The sequence below is a fragment of the Leguminivora glycinivorella genome, chromosome 1 (assembly GCF_023078275.1).
Source record: "Leguminivora glycinivorella isolate SPB_JAAS2020 chromosome 1, LegGlyc_1.1, whole genome shotgun sequence".
NCBI lineage: Eukaryota > Metazoa > Arthropoda > Insecta > Lepidoptera > Tortricidae > Leguminivora > Leguminivora glycinivorella.
Window position 1 is genome coordinate 17,764,027 of NC_062971.1, and position 21,101 is coordinate 17,785,127.

The 21,101-nt window shown below is 37.4% G+C and overlaps 2 protein-coding genes across 2 annotated transcripts in view; both read right to left on the reverse strand.

Annotated features, from left to right (window-relative positions):
- The window catches only part of LOC125229617 (dynein axonemal heavy chain 2-like), a 66,232-nt gene that overhangs the window by 30,530 nt on the left and 14,601 nt on the right, over positions 1-21,101 (reverse strand). Inside the window, 16 exon segments of the mRNA XM_048134503.1 lie at positions 2,843-3,021; positions 3,386-3,548; positions 4,706-4,925; positions 5,593-5,691; positions 6,502-6,645; positions 12,656-12,926; positions 13,365-13,498; positions 13,583-13,702; positions 17,318-17,543; positions 18,178-18,345; positions 18,450-18,617; positions 19,205-19,380; positions 19,501-19,655; positions 19,985-20,102; positions 20,441-20,602; positions 20,770-20,966. Of these exon segments, the coding sequence (XP_047990460.1) occupies positions 2,843-3,021; positions 3,386-3,548; positions 4,706-4,925; positions 5,593-5,691; positions 6,502-6,645; positions 12,656-12,926; positions 13,365-13,498; positions 13,583-13,702; positions 17,318-17,543; positions 18,178-18,345; positions 18,450-18,617; positions 19,205-19,380; positions 19,501-19,655; positions 19,985-20,102; positions 20,441-20,602; positions 20,770-20,966 (2,700 nt within the window).
- On the reverse strand, positions 7,105-9,439 carry LOC125229607. The gene is made up of 3 exons (XM_048134493.1): positions 9,201-9,439; positions 8,527-8,808; positions 7,105-7,473 (listed from the first exon to the last, which is right to left on the reverse strand). Exons 1-3 carry the CDS (start codon positions 9,249-9,251, stop codon positions 7,258-7,260), a joined length of 549 nt encoding a protein of 182 aa, XP_047990450.1. The 5' UTR covers positions 9,252-9,439; the 3' UTR covers positions 7,105-7,257.

Consider the following 21,101-nt stretch of genomic DNA (forward strand, 5'->3'; position numbering starts at 1 on the left):
GACGGGTTAACAATTTCACCACCCTCTTTCTTCCCGTGGGTGTCGTATCGTATGTAAAAGCCGACTGTGGGATATGGGTTAAATTGTGACGTAGGCGAGAGGTTGGCAACCTGTCACTGCAATGTCACAATTTCGTTCTCATTCGACCCCTTGTTTGCCAAGAGTGTCGAATCGTTATAAATATACACACTTAACGACTTGAAGCTTATTGTCAGTGCCTGTCTTTACCTGAACTTATTGTTTCACCAATTCGTCTAGGGTTTAAAAAAATATGTTCCTTACTGAGAATATGTAAGGTCACGACACCATACTGATACCGGATGTATTAGTTATATTGTATATCAATCCATACTAATATTATAAATGGGAAAATGTGTGTGTCTGTTTGTTTGTCTGTCTTTCACGGCAAAACGGAGCGACGAATTGACGTGATTTTTTAAGTGGAGGTAGTTGAAGGGATGGAGAGAGACATAGGCTACTTTTTGTCTCTTTCTAACGCGAGAAAAGCCGCGGGCAAAAGCTAGTACTACATAATTAAAATCACGTGAGAGTTTTTCGTGGAGACTGACGAGCGGGTACACATTATGACGAACTATTTTACCTTCTAAATGTCTCCGCTGAAAGTCTAACCCAAGTAACATTTTAGTGCTATAATTTTGGTTTTCGACGCCAAAAGCTACTATAGATGTCGTATAAAGGTTTTCGGCGTGACCGCCTGTCGTATAAAAGCCTCCAGTAACACCTTTTAGCTCTATAAGCTTATACCGCTAAAAGGTGTTATTAGGAAGTGATGTAAACGTTTATATCACCATTTTATAGAGCCGCTATAGGCCTGGTCTATAACAGGATCAAATATGACTACTATAGATCTATATTATTGTATAATAGTGTTAGGAATCACTGCTATGCAATCAATTTGCGCTATTAAGGTTCCCGACAAGCCGCTATAGTTGTTGCGTTATACAGCTAAAAGGTGTTATTAGGAAGTGATGTAAACGTTTATATCACCATTTTATAGAGCCGCTATAGGCCTGGTCTATAACAGGATCAAATATGACTACTATAGAACAATATTATTATATAATGGTGTTAGAAATCACTGTTATGCAATCAATTTGCGCTATTAAGGTTCCCGACAAGCCGCTATAGTTGTTGCGTTATACAGCTAAAAGGTGTTATTAGGAAGTGATGTAAACGTTTATATCACCATTTTATAGAGCCGCTATAGGCCTGGTGTATAACAGGATCAAATATGACTACTATAGAACAATATTATTATATAATGGTGTTAGAAATCACTGTTATGCAATCAATTTGCGCTATTAAGGTTCCCGACAAGCCGCTATAGTTGTTGTGTTATACAGCTAAAAGGTGTTATTAGGAAGTGATGTAAACGTTTATATCACCATTTTATAGAGCCGCTATAGGCCTGGTTTATAACAGGATCAAATAACCTGCTAAAGAACAATATTATTGTATAATAGTGTTAGGAATCACTGTTATGCTATCAATTTGCGCTATTAAGGTTCCCAACAAGCCGCTTATAGTATTTTTAGTAGTCGTATTTTAACAGAAATTAAAACCTAACTATACCACTATTTTGGGATATAGTGGCTTTGGAAAACACTGCTACAGTATTTAACACTGTAGTAGAGATATGAATACCATTATAGAGCTATTTTGCTGTATAATGAAGTTTTCAGGATACGTTTATATAGCTTTGAAAAGCGTTAATAGTCGTTTTCTAATGCCTTTTATATCTCATCGCCGTATACGTCACAATGACTCTTTTATATCACAGAACTGTGGAATAATGGTTTCGGTATCTCTTTTAAAACACAATAGCGTTATAGCCGAGTTTACTATATGTTTTATAAAAAAAAAACTGTTTAGAAGAACTTTCTATAGTAAAACATTGAAAACAAGTATTGTTTTCTATATAAAGAACTTATAAGTTAAACTGGATCATAGTTAAAGTCTCATGCAACCCTAATTGAATCCACAATGGCGGGCTTATGGCAGTGAATGCGTATGATAAGTGACATAGTCGAACTATAAAAGCGTATGTTTTACTTCTTGGATCCATAGTAGAAACTATGGTGCCAATAATTTTATTGTATTAAATTATATTTATTTATTTTATTCAAAACAGGTATAAATCGAGGGCGCACTTAAAATACTCCATTAAACTAATATTCTTTTAACGGTAAAATTTCCATCGCATACCTTTTTGCAGTAATGATGGAATTATACGAAATCCAAATTATTTTGATTGACACTAAACTTCACAAGTTCACACGCCACTTTTCATAAAGTTCCTCGTTTAGAACAGTTTTTGTTAAATATTACACACATTAAATTATTTTAGTTTCATTCATTCGCATTAAAAGGGACGGCAACTGCTATTACAGAACAAAAAACCTGTATAACGGAATCTCAAATGCTACTATAGCATAAATTGATACTATAATAGCGTTACTGTGTCCTCTATGTCAACAAATTAGCACAATAGTCATCATCACATCACCATTATAGACCTTAAACGTCACGGATGATACTACTATAGCCCTATTATATCACTAAATGGCTGCATAATTGCGCCAAATCGGCTCTACAGTACCAATATAGACTATTTATAGGACCATTTAATGTGATTTAATTTGGTGCTCTCGACCACTATAGGACCAGAAATTGTTACTTGGGAATATAGTATAATCAGAGATTTCTCCGCAATATTTTTGAAAATTACATTTTAGGTAGTGGTTAGGTTAGGAGTCTGGCTTTAGCTGTTTGCCTAACCTTATAAATATGGTTATGTATGGTGACGTCATATTATGTATACCTGAATAGCACTTGGCCATAGACTTATAGTCCAGCCCATCGGAGCAGTTAGTGACCACGACCCATCTTGCCAAGGCGCGACCTAAATCTTTAGTGGTTTCCGTCTTGCCCGTCCCGGCGGGGCCCTGAGGGCTACCGCCTCGAAAAAGGTTTAGTGCTGTCGTGAGGGTTATGTAGCATCTGTGGAAAATTCAAGTAAATTCTTATAAACAGAATAGACCAGATAAAGTAGAAAACTAGCAAAGCAACTTTTGGCAAGGGATTTCATCTATAAATGTTCAAATATCAAATCGTTTATTTGCGAGAATACAATCAAGTTGATGGTATCAAACAAATGGAAAGTCTAGTGTATTCAGCCAGCTAGAAGGCATCTTATATAGAAAACTAGTTTAATGTTGAGTTTCTAAGTAACTGTACTACCTCTTTTATACATAAAATAAACTATGAGAGTTGAACCAGTATTCAAGAATCCTACCGACTGCGCCAAGTTCTTTAAACATAAAAATTAATAATAGAAATTCTTAAAATCGCTTCAGGATATCACCTGTCAGTTAACGGCGTAATAACAAGCCGTCCCGAGTTTCCAATATATTCGTAGGTGTATATAGAACAAGTGTTCGTCTGCCGAATATAGCAGTCTTCGCGCTCGCGGTCCCAGTAGAACTTCAGCTGGGAGAACCATTCAAACGCTGACACCGTCATGCATCCTAAAATTATTAACAAGCAGTTATAAATTGAAATAGATATCATACACGAAAGAAAAAACCGGCCAAGAGCGTGTCGGGCCACGCTCAGTGTAGGGTTCCGTAGTTTTCCGTATTTTTCTCAAAAACTACTGAACCTATCAAAATCAAAACAATTTTCCTAGAAAGTCCTTATAAAGTTCTACTTTCGTGATTTTTTTCATATTTTTTAAACATATGGTTCAAAAGTTAGAGGGGGGGGACGCACTTATTTTCCTTTAGGAGCGATTATTTCCGAAAATATTAATATTATCAAAAAATGATCGTAGTAAACCCTTATTCATTTTTAAATACCTATCCAACAATATATCACACGTTGGGGTTGGAATAAAAAAAAATATCAGCCCCCACTTTACATGTAGGGGGGGTACCCTAATAAAACATTTTTTTTAATTTTTTATTTTTGCACTTTGTTGGCGTGATTGATACCAAATTTCAGCTTTCTAGTGCTAACGGTTACTGAGATTATCCGCGGACGGACGGACGGACAGACAGACATGGCGAAACTATAAGGGTTCCTAGTTGACTACGGAACCCTAAAAACGGCAAGGCCCACTGGTGGCCGAGCTTACGCTGCGTAAGCTGAAGTCCCGGGTTCGATTCCCGGCTCGGCCACCAGTGGGCCTTGCCGTTTTCTCTTTCGCGTATGATATCTATTTCAATTTATAATTTATATATAGTAGTGTGACTACTTGAAAAAAGAACAAATCAAAAAATATTCGATTTGTTCCCTAGTTCAACAACCAGTTTATTTTTATTTTATTTTATTTATTTAAGGGATAACAAACAACTGAACAAGGGGTATTACAGCAACTGTTACAGTAAGTGTTATTATATGTACAATCAACAACATTATCCACAAAGTACTAATTTATATAAACCGCATAAAATTTACTAATCGTTTCTGCAATACTTCTCAAATTAAAATGATTTCATCGGTTGAGGATGGGAAATACGAGGAAACCTACTCTTTTTGTTATTGCCGTAGGTCTAGCGTATCTTATCCCTGAATCAATCAAAGACGGATGATAGAAAATCTCAAATCAAATGTATACCTATCGATTTGACCGGTTTTGTAGGTTTGTTGCATAAACCTATTATGTAGGTAGTGACCTACTTACCCATTTTATACATCTTGTCAACCATATCCCTGGAGTGTATCTCAATAACGCACAGCGCATTGACTTTGGCTCTCAATATTTTCGGGATCTCCTTTCGGGACATGCCCTGGAGCGTGGCCAGGATAATGTTCTGTTTTTTACGCAACTTCTTCATGGGTTTCTTTTCCTTCATCAGTTCGCAACGAGCGAGGGTACGAGTGCAGTCTGAGGTCCACATAATCTGACGGTAGACATAAGTATATTGCAAAATTAAACCTTATGAGTTATGACGGCTTGTATCTATGGGGTCTGAAAAATAACTATAAGTAATGTCCAAGTGCCAAATTTGACCAAGTAACTATACCAAGAACATCACCAGTCAACCTGCGCAAATGTATGTTGCTACGGACATCTAGTGAGCAGAAATAGAATTAATTTAGAGACTTCCAACGTCGAGTTGCGAACTTGAACAAAAATATCTGAATACACTTTTATATACATAGTATCAAAGTCGTATTCAGATATTTTTGATCGCATAACTGGCGCCCCGTGTGGTGACGGGCTCAAGAATTTTCACCACCCCCTTTCTTCCCGTGGGTGTCGTAGAAGTCGACTGTGGGATATGGGTTAAATAGTGGCGTAGGCGAGAGGCTGGCAACCTGTCACTGCAATGTCACAATTTGGATTTCTTTCAACCCCTTTTTGCCAAGAGTGTCACTGAAACTTAGTACCTAGTTCATGTGCTCTGCCCACCCCTTTACGGGACACAGGCGTGATTATATGTATGTTGTATAACTGGCGTAAGGTGCCATGGTAAAAGAAATGCGCATAACAAGTTATTTGGAGACATTTAATAACTAAGGGACTTGTATAAACGTAATAGGTACTTAGAAAAGTAAGTTAGTTACCTTACTGCAAGTAATCCCGAGTTGCCCGGGAAAGTCGTTGATCCACTGCTCTCGCAGATATTTACATTTACGTAGCGCCATGCGGGTTAAAATGAGATTCTATAAAACAAATGTAAGTTAATACTTGTGCTACCTACTTATTGTCTTAGAAGTTATTGTTGTAATATTTCGACTAAGTATTTATGTTTCATGGTTTGACCTAGTGGGTGGTACCCTGCGTAGGAAGTTTGGGTTCTGGTTTCTTGAAGTACTTATAGGAGTTTTACTGCATTTACTCGTACAACTTTGAAGTTTGAATTTGAAGGCAAGTCATCCAATCATGCAATATAATTTCAAACATAAATGTGAATGATACCGTTGAAGTTCTATTGACACGTTTGTAATCGCATCGTACCATGCCTGGAAAAGGGTAAAAGATGTGGCACCAGTAGGAAGACCACCTAATGGTTTGAGCTTAACAAACACATGGTTCAAATAAGGAAGAAACAATTAAGATGTCAGGAGAGGAGACTAAGGAGACTACAATGTACATTCTTTGTTCCTGCGAACCACTAATATCAAAAGTCATGTACTGTAACCCTAATATGAAGTACGTGACTTGGATCTGGAACTTCTTGACTTCAACAGGCATTAGTAAGGAACTAGGATATACCCAAATCTATCGACGCGGAATCGGCTCTAGTCTATCAAAAAACGCTCGTTAGTTATGAAGACGCTTACGCGTCGGAAAGCTGAACGCATGTTCATACTAATGAGAAATTTTTGGTCGGTGAAAGCAGATTCCACGTTGATAGGTTTGGGGAAACCCTAAGCCTATAGATTAGATAGGGCCGTTACAATAGATCACTGCTGGTCGATGTAACACTCAGAGGCCCACAGCCCACAGCACAATAAAAGGTTTGAGCTCACGTCTCTCAGCACAGTTCGCATAGTATGCTCGAGCCCCAACAGCCACACCTCCGCCGGTCCGTCCAACACCAGGTTGTACCTCCACTCGATGCATTCTCCGTCTTCCGACATCATGGCTTTGGCCACAGGCAGCCCTAAGGCATTCTGGAAACGATCATTATGTTTGGACAATTGTTGATGTTTTTCTCACATACACCTAATAAAATAACTCGTTCGCAAGTACATATCGCTCCTAAGCAGAAAAATACGGTATCGACTACAAACATAATTCGTAACTCTATGGTACTGGGGGGTTACCATGAAGTGCTAAGGTAATCAGTTTAGGTTGAGACTGTTGAGAGGAGGGACGGAGCTATGTAACTGCTATAGCTGTGTCCCTTTCTCTCGACCTTAACTAACGTCTTTAGTACTTCATGGTAACCCCCTGGTAGTGAATGTGATAATTTTTCTTATAAAGCTTACAGGCTCATGCATAGAGCAGTCTTATGAGTGTATGTAAGATTTATTTATCAACCATAGTGTAGATTAAAACATTTTCATAAACCTTAATATTACTCACATGATGACACTCTTGTTGGTTAAATAATAACATTTTAATAATATTTATTCCGTTTTATTGATAAATCAAATTAACATACATATAATCCTAAATAAACTTATCTATTTAACACAGCAATTAAGAAACTGGAAATACATTCCATGTTTGAATAACATTGGTATTATTTTGCTTATGACACAAAAAACAGCACAGGTATTTTAAAAATGTTCAACCAGTCCATCCAAATCTCTCTCCAATCTCTTTTTCCTGTTTGCCAACACTTTAGAATAGAGAGTGTCGGTCAACGTCACAAGCACCTTCAGTACCGCTTGCCTGCTCTCCCGTGTACGGCATGACAGCACCATGTGCATGTAGTCTTCGAGCAGACCATGCGCTCTGGCGTATGGGTGGTTCATCAATAGTATTGTAAATGCCTGCAAAACAAAACATATTGGTTCTCATGGTGTTTTTTTACAGGTTACTTACTGCATTAAACACAATCAATATGTATCAATAGGTAGGTAAATAGGATAATTTTAAGTCACCTACAATACTTATACATCCTGTTTTTATTGATTTCTGTTAACTTCAATGGAAGGTTCTTTAGATCATATACAAATAATTTCACTAAGAAACTAGTGCTTAGTGTCTTAACAAATTTCATGGTTCATCAAGTGTGTTGCTTAACTTCAAACCTGGGTAAATCCATTCTGCTTAAGGTTGAATATATAAAAAACATAATATGATCTGAAAGATAATCAACCTTATAGCAGAACGGATTTACCCAGTTTTTAAGTTAAGCGACACAAGCGTACCACAGTCTTTATAACTTTCTACTATTATTCATTTTGACATATGCACTCAGATACTGGAGACTTTTATGTTATTCTTAAGATTCTCTCACAATTATCAATTTTAATATATCCATATAGAATAGAATAGGTCTATGGAACGAAGTATGATGGGGATATGCAGATTGGACAAAGTTCAAAACGAAGACCTTAGGGAAAAAACAAAAGTAACCGACATACTATTGAAAATTGACCAGCAGAAGTGGAGATGGACCGGCCATATGCTCCGAGACAAGCAGGAGAAATGGAGCCAAATCATAACAAATTGGTACCCTAGAGGTTGTACTAGGGGCCAGAAAAAACCCCGAATGAGATGGGAGGACGAACTGAAGCTTACAGTGGGCTAGAAGTGGAGAAGAGTGGCCCAGGATAGACGTCAATGGAAAGAGCTAGAGGAGGCCTTTGCCAAGCGGCACACTGAACTAAGAGACATTCTCTAATTCAGAAAAAAGGGGCTTAATAGATAGATAGATAGATAGAATATATCCATATGTTCTAAATATAAACATAGATTTTTCCTTTTTTATTGAGGAGCAGTTTATAAATCACAAATTATAAACGCAGACATCAATCGCAATGAAAAAATCAACAACAATCGACTCTGGCCAACGTGGAAATGACAAGAAGTTATCTTACCTTTAGATAGAACTTTAGCCTTTCAATATTAGTTTCTTCTTGATATAGGCATCTTCTATTATCCCTAATAGTACTTTTTGTAAGGATATATAAGAGCTTATCCCAATTATGAGAATATATAGCAGACCTCACACATTTGAAGAAAATGTTTTTCATAAATAATTTTGAGTGTGGTTCAAGTTTGTGGAAGCGATTTTGTGTGTCCTGGAGATTCAGCAGGCTTCGGTGGCATGCTTCTTTTTCCCATTTAGTTGCGTTTCTAATAAATTTTGCCACTTTTTGCTGAAAAACAAATAAAATAATAATATAGACTTATATTAGACAAGAAAGTTGCATACTGATTGGACACCACCGATTAGCCGGGGCAGAGGTAGGCCAAAGAAAAGATGGCGGAAGATGACTGATGCATTTTGCAGCGACTAGCCGGAGCAAGCGGCAAATCGTGATGGGCGGCGGAAGAAAAGGAAGGCCTTTGCCCAGCAGTAGGACAGAATTATAGGCTAGAAAAAAAAATTAGACAAGAAGCATTGTGCATGATCTAAGCAATCACAAAACTCAATAAAGTATTGTTTGGTAAACTTATTTTTAAGACACTCGAATAAAATTATTTAACTCTAAAATTTCTATGAATTTTCGATGATCAATCGAAACACAAAAGTAATAAATGTACTCACCACAGCTTTGAAAGGTACAAAATATAACTTTTCAATATCTTGTTCTTGCATTGTTTGACTTAGTCTCTTTGTTGTTTTAGTAAGCACCGTATAACTAAAAGACGCAGGTTAAAATAACTCGAACGCGCGCTATAATTAATACCTGCGGAGTGCGTATAACCGCAATTACCACAAAACACAAACAAATCTGCGTGCAGTGCGTGCATCCAACATAATTATGACAGTGACACTGACACGACACGAGGAATTGAGAATTGTCCACAGGAATTGTCTCGAAATTGACAGAGTTATGCAAGTTTGTTTAGTGCAATACTGAGACAAAATCCACAGGAATTGTCTCGAAATTGACAGTTTCGGTGTAGAACTATACATATTCAAAAATCTACCAAAGTAGCAAAGTGGCAGGCTATAGAGGGGGTAAGTAAAGCGATCGCAGCGCATGTGGTGGTCAAAATTGGAACTAAATGTGGAGAGCGTCGTCGACATTTTATACAAGTTGTGGCTCGAAAGGAAACATTAACTTACATGTTACAATGAGGAGGCACACTCAAAGGTTATGACAGATGGCGCCACATTATTAGTCCACTGCACAGATAAAGGATTTCATAATAAAGTTCTTAGTAGTCTCATAGTAATATGGAATTGATATGAAATCGAATTGAGTGACGTCATGGTCAACTGATTTACTTTTTTAGTTAAAAATAACTTCTGTTCTTATAATTATCTGATGCTTTATTTCGTGCATGGTATAAAATATTTTTCATCACATTTGTTGTTTAAAGGTCTCATTGCGTCTACGTGTACTGAAGAATAATGTACTATTTTATTTCCAAGGGAATAATGGATTTAGTTTTAAAAATTAATACAATCCGTACAATACTTCAGGCAAAGGATGTTTCAATCAGCCAAGGATTTTTGTTGCACAACCAAAATTTGACTATTAAGGTATAATAGTACATTGTGCAACAAGGGGAGGAAGTTGAATATTACTAGAGTAAGTCAAATCGCGACGGCTTGCCGGAGCGATTTAAAGACTCGAGTTAATAATATTCATACTCCCCGAGTTATACGCAATGTTTTTCATCACACTCGCAATGTAAAAACTATGTAAATAGATGTAAAAAAGTTAAGTACGGTACAAGAAATTTCATTATTCCCTTGGGAGAACGATTGTTCTATAACTCACGCTCCGCCTGCGTGTAATAGCACATTTAAAGTGCGGGTGTGATGAAAAAGATATTATACGGTATGAAAAATGCATTTTATTTATGTTTTACAATTATTTCAGTGTGTTTTGCATTTATTTCGTAAATTTAACTCAGATAAATCGTTATAATTTACAATCTGACAATATGTTCTTGACTCGCGCTTGACCGCGTGCCTGCGAGAGGCGCCCACCGTTGCCTTGCAACGGAGAGTTCAACAGTTCAACCAATTAATGAATGAATGAAAAAAAGTAAAATTTAGTTCAATTACATGATTTATATGCTTTTTTGAACATTGCATATAATTTATATGCATATATAATTTATTTTCGTGTTTGTTTTCGTTCTAAAAGTATTTGTTATCAAAAACAATGGATTTAATATGAATAATCGTGAGCGTCAGAATGGCGGGTGTACATCAAGCAATCCTGGTGTGGTATACGTCAGGAGTTAGTGCTAGCAATGTGCCAAATGTGCGCCAAAATTCGAGCAATGTGCTCTTTGAACTCCAGAGATATTAAACACACATTAATTCAGAGAGCCGTTGAAGAGTAATATGGGATTGAATAAATATATCTATAACGCCTGCTGAAATAAAATAGCAATGTTCATTGCCTGCAATGCAGCATTAACATTCAGGCGCTTTTCACAAAAAAGTGATACTTATAGATATATTTATTCAATCCCATATTACTCTTCAACGGCTCTCTGAATTAGTATGTGTTTCATACATGTGGAAGCACATTGCGAGCACTAACCTTAGGCAATACTTTCACCCTCGAGTAAGCAGCCATTAGCTAGAACTGGAAGTACACCCGCCAACCTGACGTCAGAATGGCGGGTGTCATTAATTTCTTAAATATCTCTGGAGTTCAAAGAGCACATGGCTCGAATTTGGTGCACATTTGGCACATTGCTAGCACTAACTCCTGACGTATACCACACCAGGATTGCTTGATGTACACCCGCCATTCTGACGCTCACGAATAATCGTGCATGCGAGAGGCGCCCACCGTCGCCTTGCAACGGAGAGTTCAACAGATCAAAATTAATGAATGAATGAAAAATAAGTAAAAATTTAGTTCAATTACATGATTTATATGCTTTTTTGAACATTGCATTAAATTATATGCATATATAATTTATTTTCGTGTTTGTTTTCGTTCTAAAAGTATTTGTTATCAAAAACAATGGATTTAATATGAATAATCTGATATAGATCAAGATACACTACTGGTCGCAACGTCGCCGTTGCGTTGAAGGTTTTGCCTTATGACTTTTACCTCTGTATTTTTCTCTCAAATGTGATGAAAAACATTGTGTGTCTTAAAAATTCATAATCTTAAAAAAAACTTGTATGCAATCTGACAGTTCAAACTTACAAGACACTGATATTGAACTGTCAGATTGCATACTTTTTTTTAAGTGTTTTTAAGACTGTCTGTGGGGAGCCTAACTCAGGAGGTTAGGATATTAAATACTCGTGTCTGTAGTCACTCCAGCCTGCGGCTGTTGTGAATATAATAAATAAATAAATAATATAACCTCCCTTGTTGCACAATGTACTATTATTTTAAGTACAGTCAAGTTGCCTATTGCTTAGAATAATAAAATTACAGCCTGGCAAAAAAGAGTATGTAGAAAATAATCGGGGCGCAACCATCCATGTAAACCGTTTTGCAAGTGGCAACAATTTTGACAGATTTGGACACTTTTCTATGAGAACAGTTAAGCAGTGCTATGATAAAAAAAATAGTTCCATTTCTACTCTTTTTTCCAAGCTGTAACGCATTTCATTTGATATTTATTAATACTCTACCCACGTAAATAGCGTTGCAAATACCACATTTTTGTGATATTTTTATACACAATCGCGGACTTTTTGTAGAACAAACGAGAGACACCCCTTCATACATTGTGTGATTATAGCTCACTCGGATTAGGCACCATTTAATCGATTAATGCTGCTGGTCAGCGTGATTTGTTCTGACAATATCGCCATATTTCAACCAATTTACACAAAACTTTAACTACTTATATGCCTAAACCTTCCTCAAGAATCACTCTATTGATAAAGAAAATCGTATGAAAATCCTTTCAGTCGACGAGTCGTTAATCGACGTTTTCCACTAGAAGTGCACCTGTGAGTGGCGTGACAGACGTACACGTAGCAAATACTTGATAATTTTATAATTGTATATATTTATTGCTTTTCCTGACATTATTAAATTATAGATTAATTTTTCTTACCTTGTCAATTCTTATCTTAACAACATTGTCAAAAAGTTTTTTTAGATGAACTTGAATCAACTGCGGTTTTTTCGAATTTCCGAGAATTTCTAGTAAATCATCATTTGATATAAAATAGAATCTTGGAAATATTTGTCGTTTGGTTTCCAAATACTTTTCGAGGGATCGTAATATTCCATCTAAGTTTTCTATCATTCCGTTTAGCTTGTTGTAAACATATGGTGCAGGCTTGAATAGGCATGCTTCTACGGCATTTTTTCCAGCGTACATACTTGAAAATAATAAATAAATGTATTATGTATTGGACTGTGTTACACTAAATAGTCGTAGTATATTGATAGTTAAAAAAATTGTAGTCTTTAATCGTGTCTTTTTCCACCTGGCACGGGCGAGGCTTTATTTTGCGTATTTTACGAGAGTAATGGTGAATAGTAATTTAATAATCTTGAAAAAATGATTCCGCTGAAGTAAGTAGATGGATGGCGAGCGCCACTGTCTCTCAGCAGTTTTGAAGACTCAATAACATACTCTAAAAATTCTTAGCGTTTTCCGGATCTGAACTACATTATATTCCCGTAGTAGTAGAGTCGTCAATGATGAGTCATCACATCACTGATTACTTTAGAAATATTTAAGGGAGGGTAAACCTTTAGAACGTTATTAAAATAAACAGATGACATATCATTGTACAATTAATTACTATACTTACTTTTTAGTAATATCTGTCCAATCAGCAGTAAGCTTGTCAAAAATCACTACTTCTTTTGGAAGTTGCTTTCTTATATCTTCGCCAGCAAATATAGTTTCTAGGTACAGATAACGCCGTTGAACTTGTAAAGATATCTGACAAAAATGTGACCATTTTATAAATGTAATATACCTATGTATATATTTTTAACATTTGGGAGGAATGAAACGGTATACAACCTCAATACACTCTGCTACATAACCCAACGATTTTTCCCAATAATCCACTTCTTTTATGAATGGCTCCACATATTTAGTTGACTTCATTGAGGACAACTGGACTTGATGATCTTCCAAAAACTGTAGAAATTGATTTGATTATATAGAAAAAAATTTAATTTTCTTTACAAAAACATAAATATTGTTTAAACTATTACAATTATAAACTGATTTTGATACACCAATGTTTTAAACGTTGAAAACTACATCTATATAATATAAAGCTACAACCCGACTGACATTTTTCCAAAAATAGGCAGAAGGGGGATTTGAAGGTGGCAGTGTTTGGTGTGGTCGTATAGAGTTTGGTCCTGCGACCCCGGATAGATCAGACCGTCGGTCTACCGGTTCCGGTTAAAAAAATGTTGGACGGCCTGGCCAAACGGCTGGACTTAGCCGGGGAGTGTTCGACCAAATGTCATAGAGGACCCTGGGCAGTTTTTGACGCCGCCATTTTTTTTTCAAAATGGCCGACTTTTTTTTTTGACGATTTTTCAAGTTTGTCGTAGAGAGCTCAAATTTTGGTCATAGAATCTCCAAGCGGCCTTGATTCGAATGAAATAAAAAAAAATTGAAAAATGCTATAAATGTGGGAAAACTGGTCACTTTTATTTTGTATGGCAACTTTTAAACCGTAAGAGATAGCCGGGGGGTGCTCGACCAAATGTCATACAGGTCTCGGAGTAGAAAAAAGTTGCATTAAAAAAAATTCAAAATGGCCGACTTTTTTTTTTGAAAAATTTCAAAATGGGCCTAGCGCGCTGAGATTTGGCACACGGATGGAAGGTCACCCCAAGATTTATATTCAAAAAGAAAATTTTGAAAAATTCAAAATGGCGGCCTTTGGGGGCCAATTGAAATTTGAATGGAGGTTTTTCTTTTAATTACCATAGCTCCGTAACGGTACAAAGAAGTGAAAAGTGCTCAAACAAATGTTATACAGTCACCCGAGGTCCATCGAATGGCATTAAAAAAAAATCAAAATGGCCGACTTTTTTTTTTGAAAAATTTCAAAATGGTCCGAGCGTGCTGAAATTTTGCACACGGGTAGACAGCCACCCCAAGATTAGTATACAAAAAGAAAATTTTGAAAAATTCAAAATGGCGCCCTTTGAAGGCCAATTGAAATTTGTATGGAGGTCCTTTTTTAAATCCCCATAGCTCCGTAACGGTAGGGAAAAGGTTAATAGTGCTTGAACTAATGTTGTACAGTTATCTGAGGTCCATCGAATGGCATTTACAAAATTTCAAAATGGCCGACTTTGAAATTTTTTTTTTTATTTTCGGTCCGAGCGCGTTCAAATTTGGCACGTGGTAAGAACGGGGGCCAAAAATAGAAATGAGAAAAAAAAAATTTGGAAAAGTCAAAAACGGTGGCGAGAGGGGACAAAGTCAAATTTCCCTACCAGTTTGTATGGAGGTTTTTTTTTAAATCCCCATAGCTTCGTAACGGTAGGAAAAAGGTTAATAGTGCTTAAACTAATGTTGTACAGTTATCTGAGGTCCATCGAATGGCATTTACAAAATTTTTGTTTTTTTTTTTTTTTTTTTCGGTCCGAGCGCGTTCAGATTTGGCACGTGGTAAGAACGGGGGCCAAAAATAGAAATGAGAAAAAAATTTTTTTGGAAAAGTCAAAAACGGCGGCGAGAGGGGACAAAGTCAAATTTCCCTACCAGCCTGAGGGAGCTTTCCACAGCCCAACGGTCATTGCTCCGGTCCGAGGTCCGAGCTGCGTACAGACAGTGCTCCCAAGCAAAAAAATATAAGTAAAAGTGTCTAAAAATATAAGTAAAGTGCCGCGGAGGCCCGACGCGAAGCTTCGAAACCAAGCGAAGGCCGAAGGCCAAGCTCCGCGTAGGGCCGAAGGCCCGGAGCGTCCCTCAGAGGGGCGCCAACTTCCCTACAACCCCCACAGTAACTATGCGGAGGGCTGAAGGCCCGGAGCGTGTCTGAGAGGCTCCCATCAAGCACGCGAAGGCCGCAGGCCGAGCTGCGGGCAGAGAATGCTCCCAAGCAGAACAATAATGAAAGTGTCTAAAAAGCGACGCGGCGGGCCGGAGGCCCGACGCGGAGCTTCGAAACCAAGCGAAGGCCGAAGGCCGAGCTCCGCGTAGGGTCGAAGGTCCGGAGCGTCCCTGGGAGGGGCGCCAACTTCCCTACAACCCCCAGTAACTACGCGGAGGGCCGAAGGCCCGGAGCGTGTCTGAGAGACTCCCAAGCACGCGAAGGCCGCAGGCCGAGCTGCGGGCAGAGTGCTCCCAAGCACGCGAAGGCCGCAGGCCGAGCTGCGTACAGACTGTGCTCCCAAGCAGAACAATAATTAAAAGTGTCATAATAAGCGTAGCGGCGGGCCGAAGGCCCGACGCGGAGCTTCGAAACCCAGCGAAGGCCGAAGGCCGAGCTCCGCGTAGGGCCGAAGGCCCGGAGCGTCCCTGATCGGCTCGCCGGCGGTCCGGGAAGTTGGAGCTTAAACACGACCCAATAGTAAAAGTGTCTTAGAGAAGCGAAACGATGGGCCGGAGGCCGCAGGCCGTAGGCCCGTCGTGAGCTTCTCAAGACACTTTTACTATTGGGTCGTGTTTAAGCTCCAACTTCCCCACAACCCCCATAGTAACTACGCGGAGGGCCGAAGGCCCGGAGCGTGTCTGAGAGGCTCCCAAGCAAGCGAAGGCCGCAGGCCGAGCTGCGGGCAGAGTGCTCCCAAGCACGCGAAGGCCGTAGGCCGAGCTGCGTACAGACTGTGCTCCCAAGCAGAACAATAATTAAAAGTGTCATAATAAGCGTAGCGGCGGGCCGAAGGCCCGACGCGGAGCTTCGAAACCCAGCGAAGGCCGAAGGCCGAGCTCCGCGTAGAGCCGAAGGCCCGGAGCGTCCCTGATCGACTCGCCGGCGGTCCTGGAAGTTTGAGTTTAAACACGACCCAATAGTAAAAGTTTTACTATTACAAAAAAATTTTACTATTGGGTCGTGTTTAAGCACCAACTTCCCTACAACCCCCACAGTAACTACGCGTAGGGCCGAAGGCCCGGAGCGTGTCTGACAGGCTCCCAATCACGCGAGGCCGTAGGCCGAGCTGCGGGCAGAGAGTGCTCCCAGGCACGCAAAGGCTAAAGCAAACAAGCAAAGCAATAAAACAAATAAGCAAAGCAAAAAAACAAACAAGCAAAGCAAAAAAACAAAAAGCAACAAGAAAGACCGCGGGGCCCTCGGGCCCCGCGCACCTTTAAAAAACTAGTTCTATACTTTATACCCACAAGGCTGAATAATCGTGTATCACAGATCAACAGTGTCATACTCGCCAGCAGACCCACCTTAGCTTTAATGAATATTATTATGTATAACAAAAATATATCAATATATTATAATGCAATGAATGTCTATGAAATCTTAAACTAATTAAAAAATATATAGTCCTAGTTCCGTGTGCAAGCTTTAAGGCAGTGCCGCTGTAATTGTAGTGCCACCGTAATTGTAGTGCCACCGTTGTGCTTGTAACATAAGCCGGATGAAAGGCCCTGAATAATTCCTAAAGGTTACATAATCCCCGTTTTATTTTGAATTTAAACTATTTTATTTTAGATGATAGGTACTACTTATATTCCACTTGTCAGTTTATGGTTGTTTGTATTGCAATATTTGCAATGACATAATTATATTCATGTGCTCGCACTTTCACCATAATATAATAAACAAACCTGCATGACATCTTCAACGTTTTTAATCCTATAGATCTCATCACGATGGTGCGCCATCTCATAAGTCGTACTTTTCCAAACTTCTCGAATTGCTTTTAATCCATTTTCAATGTTTAGTTCCATGGTTGCCGCTTTAGAAATTTCTGCGATTTCATCAGCATATGCTTGAAAGTTTAGTTTCATTATTAAGTCCAGTTTAAAATCTTCGGAGTTCTGGTCAAATTCACTAAACAATCACACGAGGGATAAAAATGAAACAATATACAATGTTTTGATATCTATTTAATTATTAAATATAAGTAAGTCTTAATAATATAATCATAGTTTTATATGTATATTTTCTACTTCCAGATATTTATTTGTATTTACAGGGTAGTGCACACTGCACACATCTATAAAACCCCACCTCATAGATGTCGAGACAAATCTATTACAATTCAATTCACATAATTCGCCAGTAAACAGTGTATGTTTTGCTGTATTTTGACTCAAAGTTTGATATTTTGAAAAAAAATGTCTGTGGTTTAAAACGGTTCTTATTTCGTGGGGCGAATTATGTGAATTGATTTGTTTGTAAAGTTGGTAGCAATGTAATGTAGTATAAACGCAACACATTTTTATGTTCCAAAAACATATTGCGTGTATGCACAAATGCCAATTGAATAGATTTGTCTCGACATCTATGAGGTGGGGTTTTATAGATGTGTGCAGTGTGCACTACCCTGTAAATACAAAAAAATATTTAAAAATAAATGCATGGTCGTAGAAATTTAGAAATAGTATTATATAACACATTGTTTAACTAAGTTACTACTATTTAAGGTTGTTAACACCTAAAAGGTTTTTTTGAGAATACTCACACTGCCATCAAAGTCCTAATTCTATCCCAATGCCGTTCTCTCATGCACGGATTCTTCAAATCTCCAATAAGAGGCAAGGTGCGTCTAAAGGCATCTACTTTTACTCTAGTTGTATCTATTATGTCCCATCCCTTGTCCTTTAGTTGCCGAGAGAGACGATTGAAGTTCCTTTAAGATAATGTTTGATTTAAGTACGATTTACTTTTAGCTATTAATGTCAATATTATTATATTCGTATTAGACCTACAAAGGCAAAAGTTGCTTTAGCTTACCTGAATAAAAACATAACATTTTCTTCCATTTCATCAGTTTCCATTTCCCAGAAAGTCTGCGTTTTATATTTCTCCCAGGATTCTTCCCACTGAAAAACGAGACCCCAGACTTCTTCGAGCTTTTCAAGTTCTTTCTCCATTCTTTGCAGGTCTAAGTTCACCGGGGTTCTGTTGAAATAAGCAATTATAATTATTATAATGTATTAAACAACTGTTGATAAGTCAGCTTAAAATCATAGACCGATTCGTCTACAGAAAGAGATAGAAAACAAATGTATCAAGGTACTCAAGGGTTAGGCACTGACACTGCTTATTAATCAAATAGGTATAGGAATAAAAATGTATGGAGTTACAGGCTAACTAGAAATTGAATAAATTTATTGAGGTTACCGCCGTGTTTCTTGACAGTTTTGAAACCTCAAGTAAGAATTAATAACCATGCTCCTGTGCTCTAAGTTTACTTCACTGTAGGCCTAGCACATGATGGCCGCGGGAGTATGTCGCCGCGAGATAGATGACACGTCTTTGTCTAATTGTATTAATGACATAAGGACAGGTAGTCTATCTCGCGGCGACATACTCTCGCGGCCATCATGTGCTAGGCCTGCTGGTCTCTTAATACCTCAATCCGAGAATTGCATCCTTACTAGATCTATCTGAATTTATGATTCTTATTCAGAGTTATAAGTGATAATAAGTTATAATTCATTTAAATAGGTATATGAAAATCCAATTCAATAAGAATAAAAAATTACGTTAAATTAAATACGGCAAGACCATCTCGAATTTCTTGTTCCTGTGCTCTAAGTGCATTTAACTGTTCTCTAAATGCCTTTAGTTGGGACATTGCATCTTTACCAGATATATCGGAACTAACGGGTGCTGCTTGGTAAAAGTTGTCACAAAAGTCTTTAGCTGCTTCTTTAAATTCCTAAACAATAGAACAAATATCACTGTTAATAATTCGTTTTAACTTAGGTATTATACGTATGTAAGTATATCTAAATTATATAATAACTAGTATTCAATGAATGTTTGTTTTTGGCATTACCTCAGCCTGCTCTAATAGTTCAGCTTTAAACTTATCCTTATTCAATTCAAGTTGTTTTTTAGCTTCTTCAAGCAAAGCTAAATAATTTGCCCACACCATGGGGATTTCTTCATGTCGCGTAACCATATCTGAACTTAACTCCACTTCAAACTTAGCTACAATAAAAAACATTTTGATAATGTCTATTAAACTATATTAAGAATTATAAATAAAATTGTCTGCAGAGACAGTAACATGATCTCTTAAATATGAATGTACCTTTTGACCATTTTTATAAAGCAACAATTTAAGAGTTCGTAAGTACGTACACGCACGTAAGTAAGATCTAGGTTTTGCATGTTTAGTTTTAGCGAAAAATTTTTTACTGCTGACATTTCAATACAATGAATTAAATAAATTCAATGACTGAAAATTAGGGGAAAACTTTAAATGTTTTATTAAATAACTATTTATTTAAATAAAAAATATAACTGGAGTGTCTTACCTAAAGTGTGTACTTTATCTGTAATCGGGGGAAAAGTTTTCTCCATACGGGATAAATCACCCATCAAACGTTCATAAGTTGCTATGGACTTCGAAAGTTCTTTTAAATCAGCAGGCATCTGAATTTGACAGCATTATTATAAAACCAATAAATGTGTTTAACTTGTAGTGTAGTAGGTAAATACGTTTTTAGTACGGATGGTGCTTTTTGCCCCCACTAACGCGCAAAATGGTTAATTTCTTTTCAGGTCGAAGCTCGAAACTCGGGCCATCTGTACTGAAAAACGTCGTATGATACACGTGTGAAGAGGGGAACTTCCGTCGGTCGTGTTTTAATTTAACTCCACTCATTCAAAATCTCCTCCTTTCCGCAATTGTATCGTAATGTACATAAATTTAACTAACAAAAATAATATTAAAAATATTCTATGATGTGGTTTAGCTTATCATGATTCACCTGCATAGCTTCTTCACTACACTTTTCAATATAAGCATATACTTCATCTACATCGCACTCTGTAATTGTTCGTAGCAAATCTCCCAAAACTACTTGCCAGCGCATACAATGCGCTATTATAGACTTTTTCAAATTGCTAGAGTTTAAAGTTATAAAATGAACCTGTAACCAGATATAAAATAACACATTTCAATTTAATCAACTTTTGTTTTTGACCACACCTAGAAGATAGGTATATAAGCAAAAAAAAAACCTTTAAAAATAAATATATTTTTTTTATAAATTTATCTAAACTGATATTACTTACAACCATATTTTGACATGCGTACCTGATTTATAGTCTCTTGAACTTGTACATGGTGTGCTAAGTCACCGTAATTGTTAATTAGTGCCTCAAATTCAGCTGCTGTATGATTTTCTTCTCTGTATTTTAATAAAAATTCCTCCTTGTCTACTTTCCAAATAGAAGAGTAAGGTTCCCACATGCGCATGTGTTCATGTATTAGACCAATGTTATATTCGATTTCTGCAAAATATTATAGTAAATCAATGAGACATCTGTAACGCGATAAGTAAATACCTTAGGATAACTTGACACGTTTATTGCCAACGGCTTATTAGCTAAAGTCAGCCCACGATAAGTTTGCATCAGTTTTGCCTC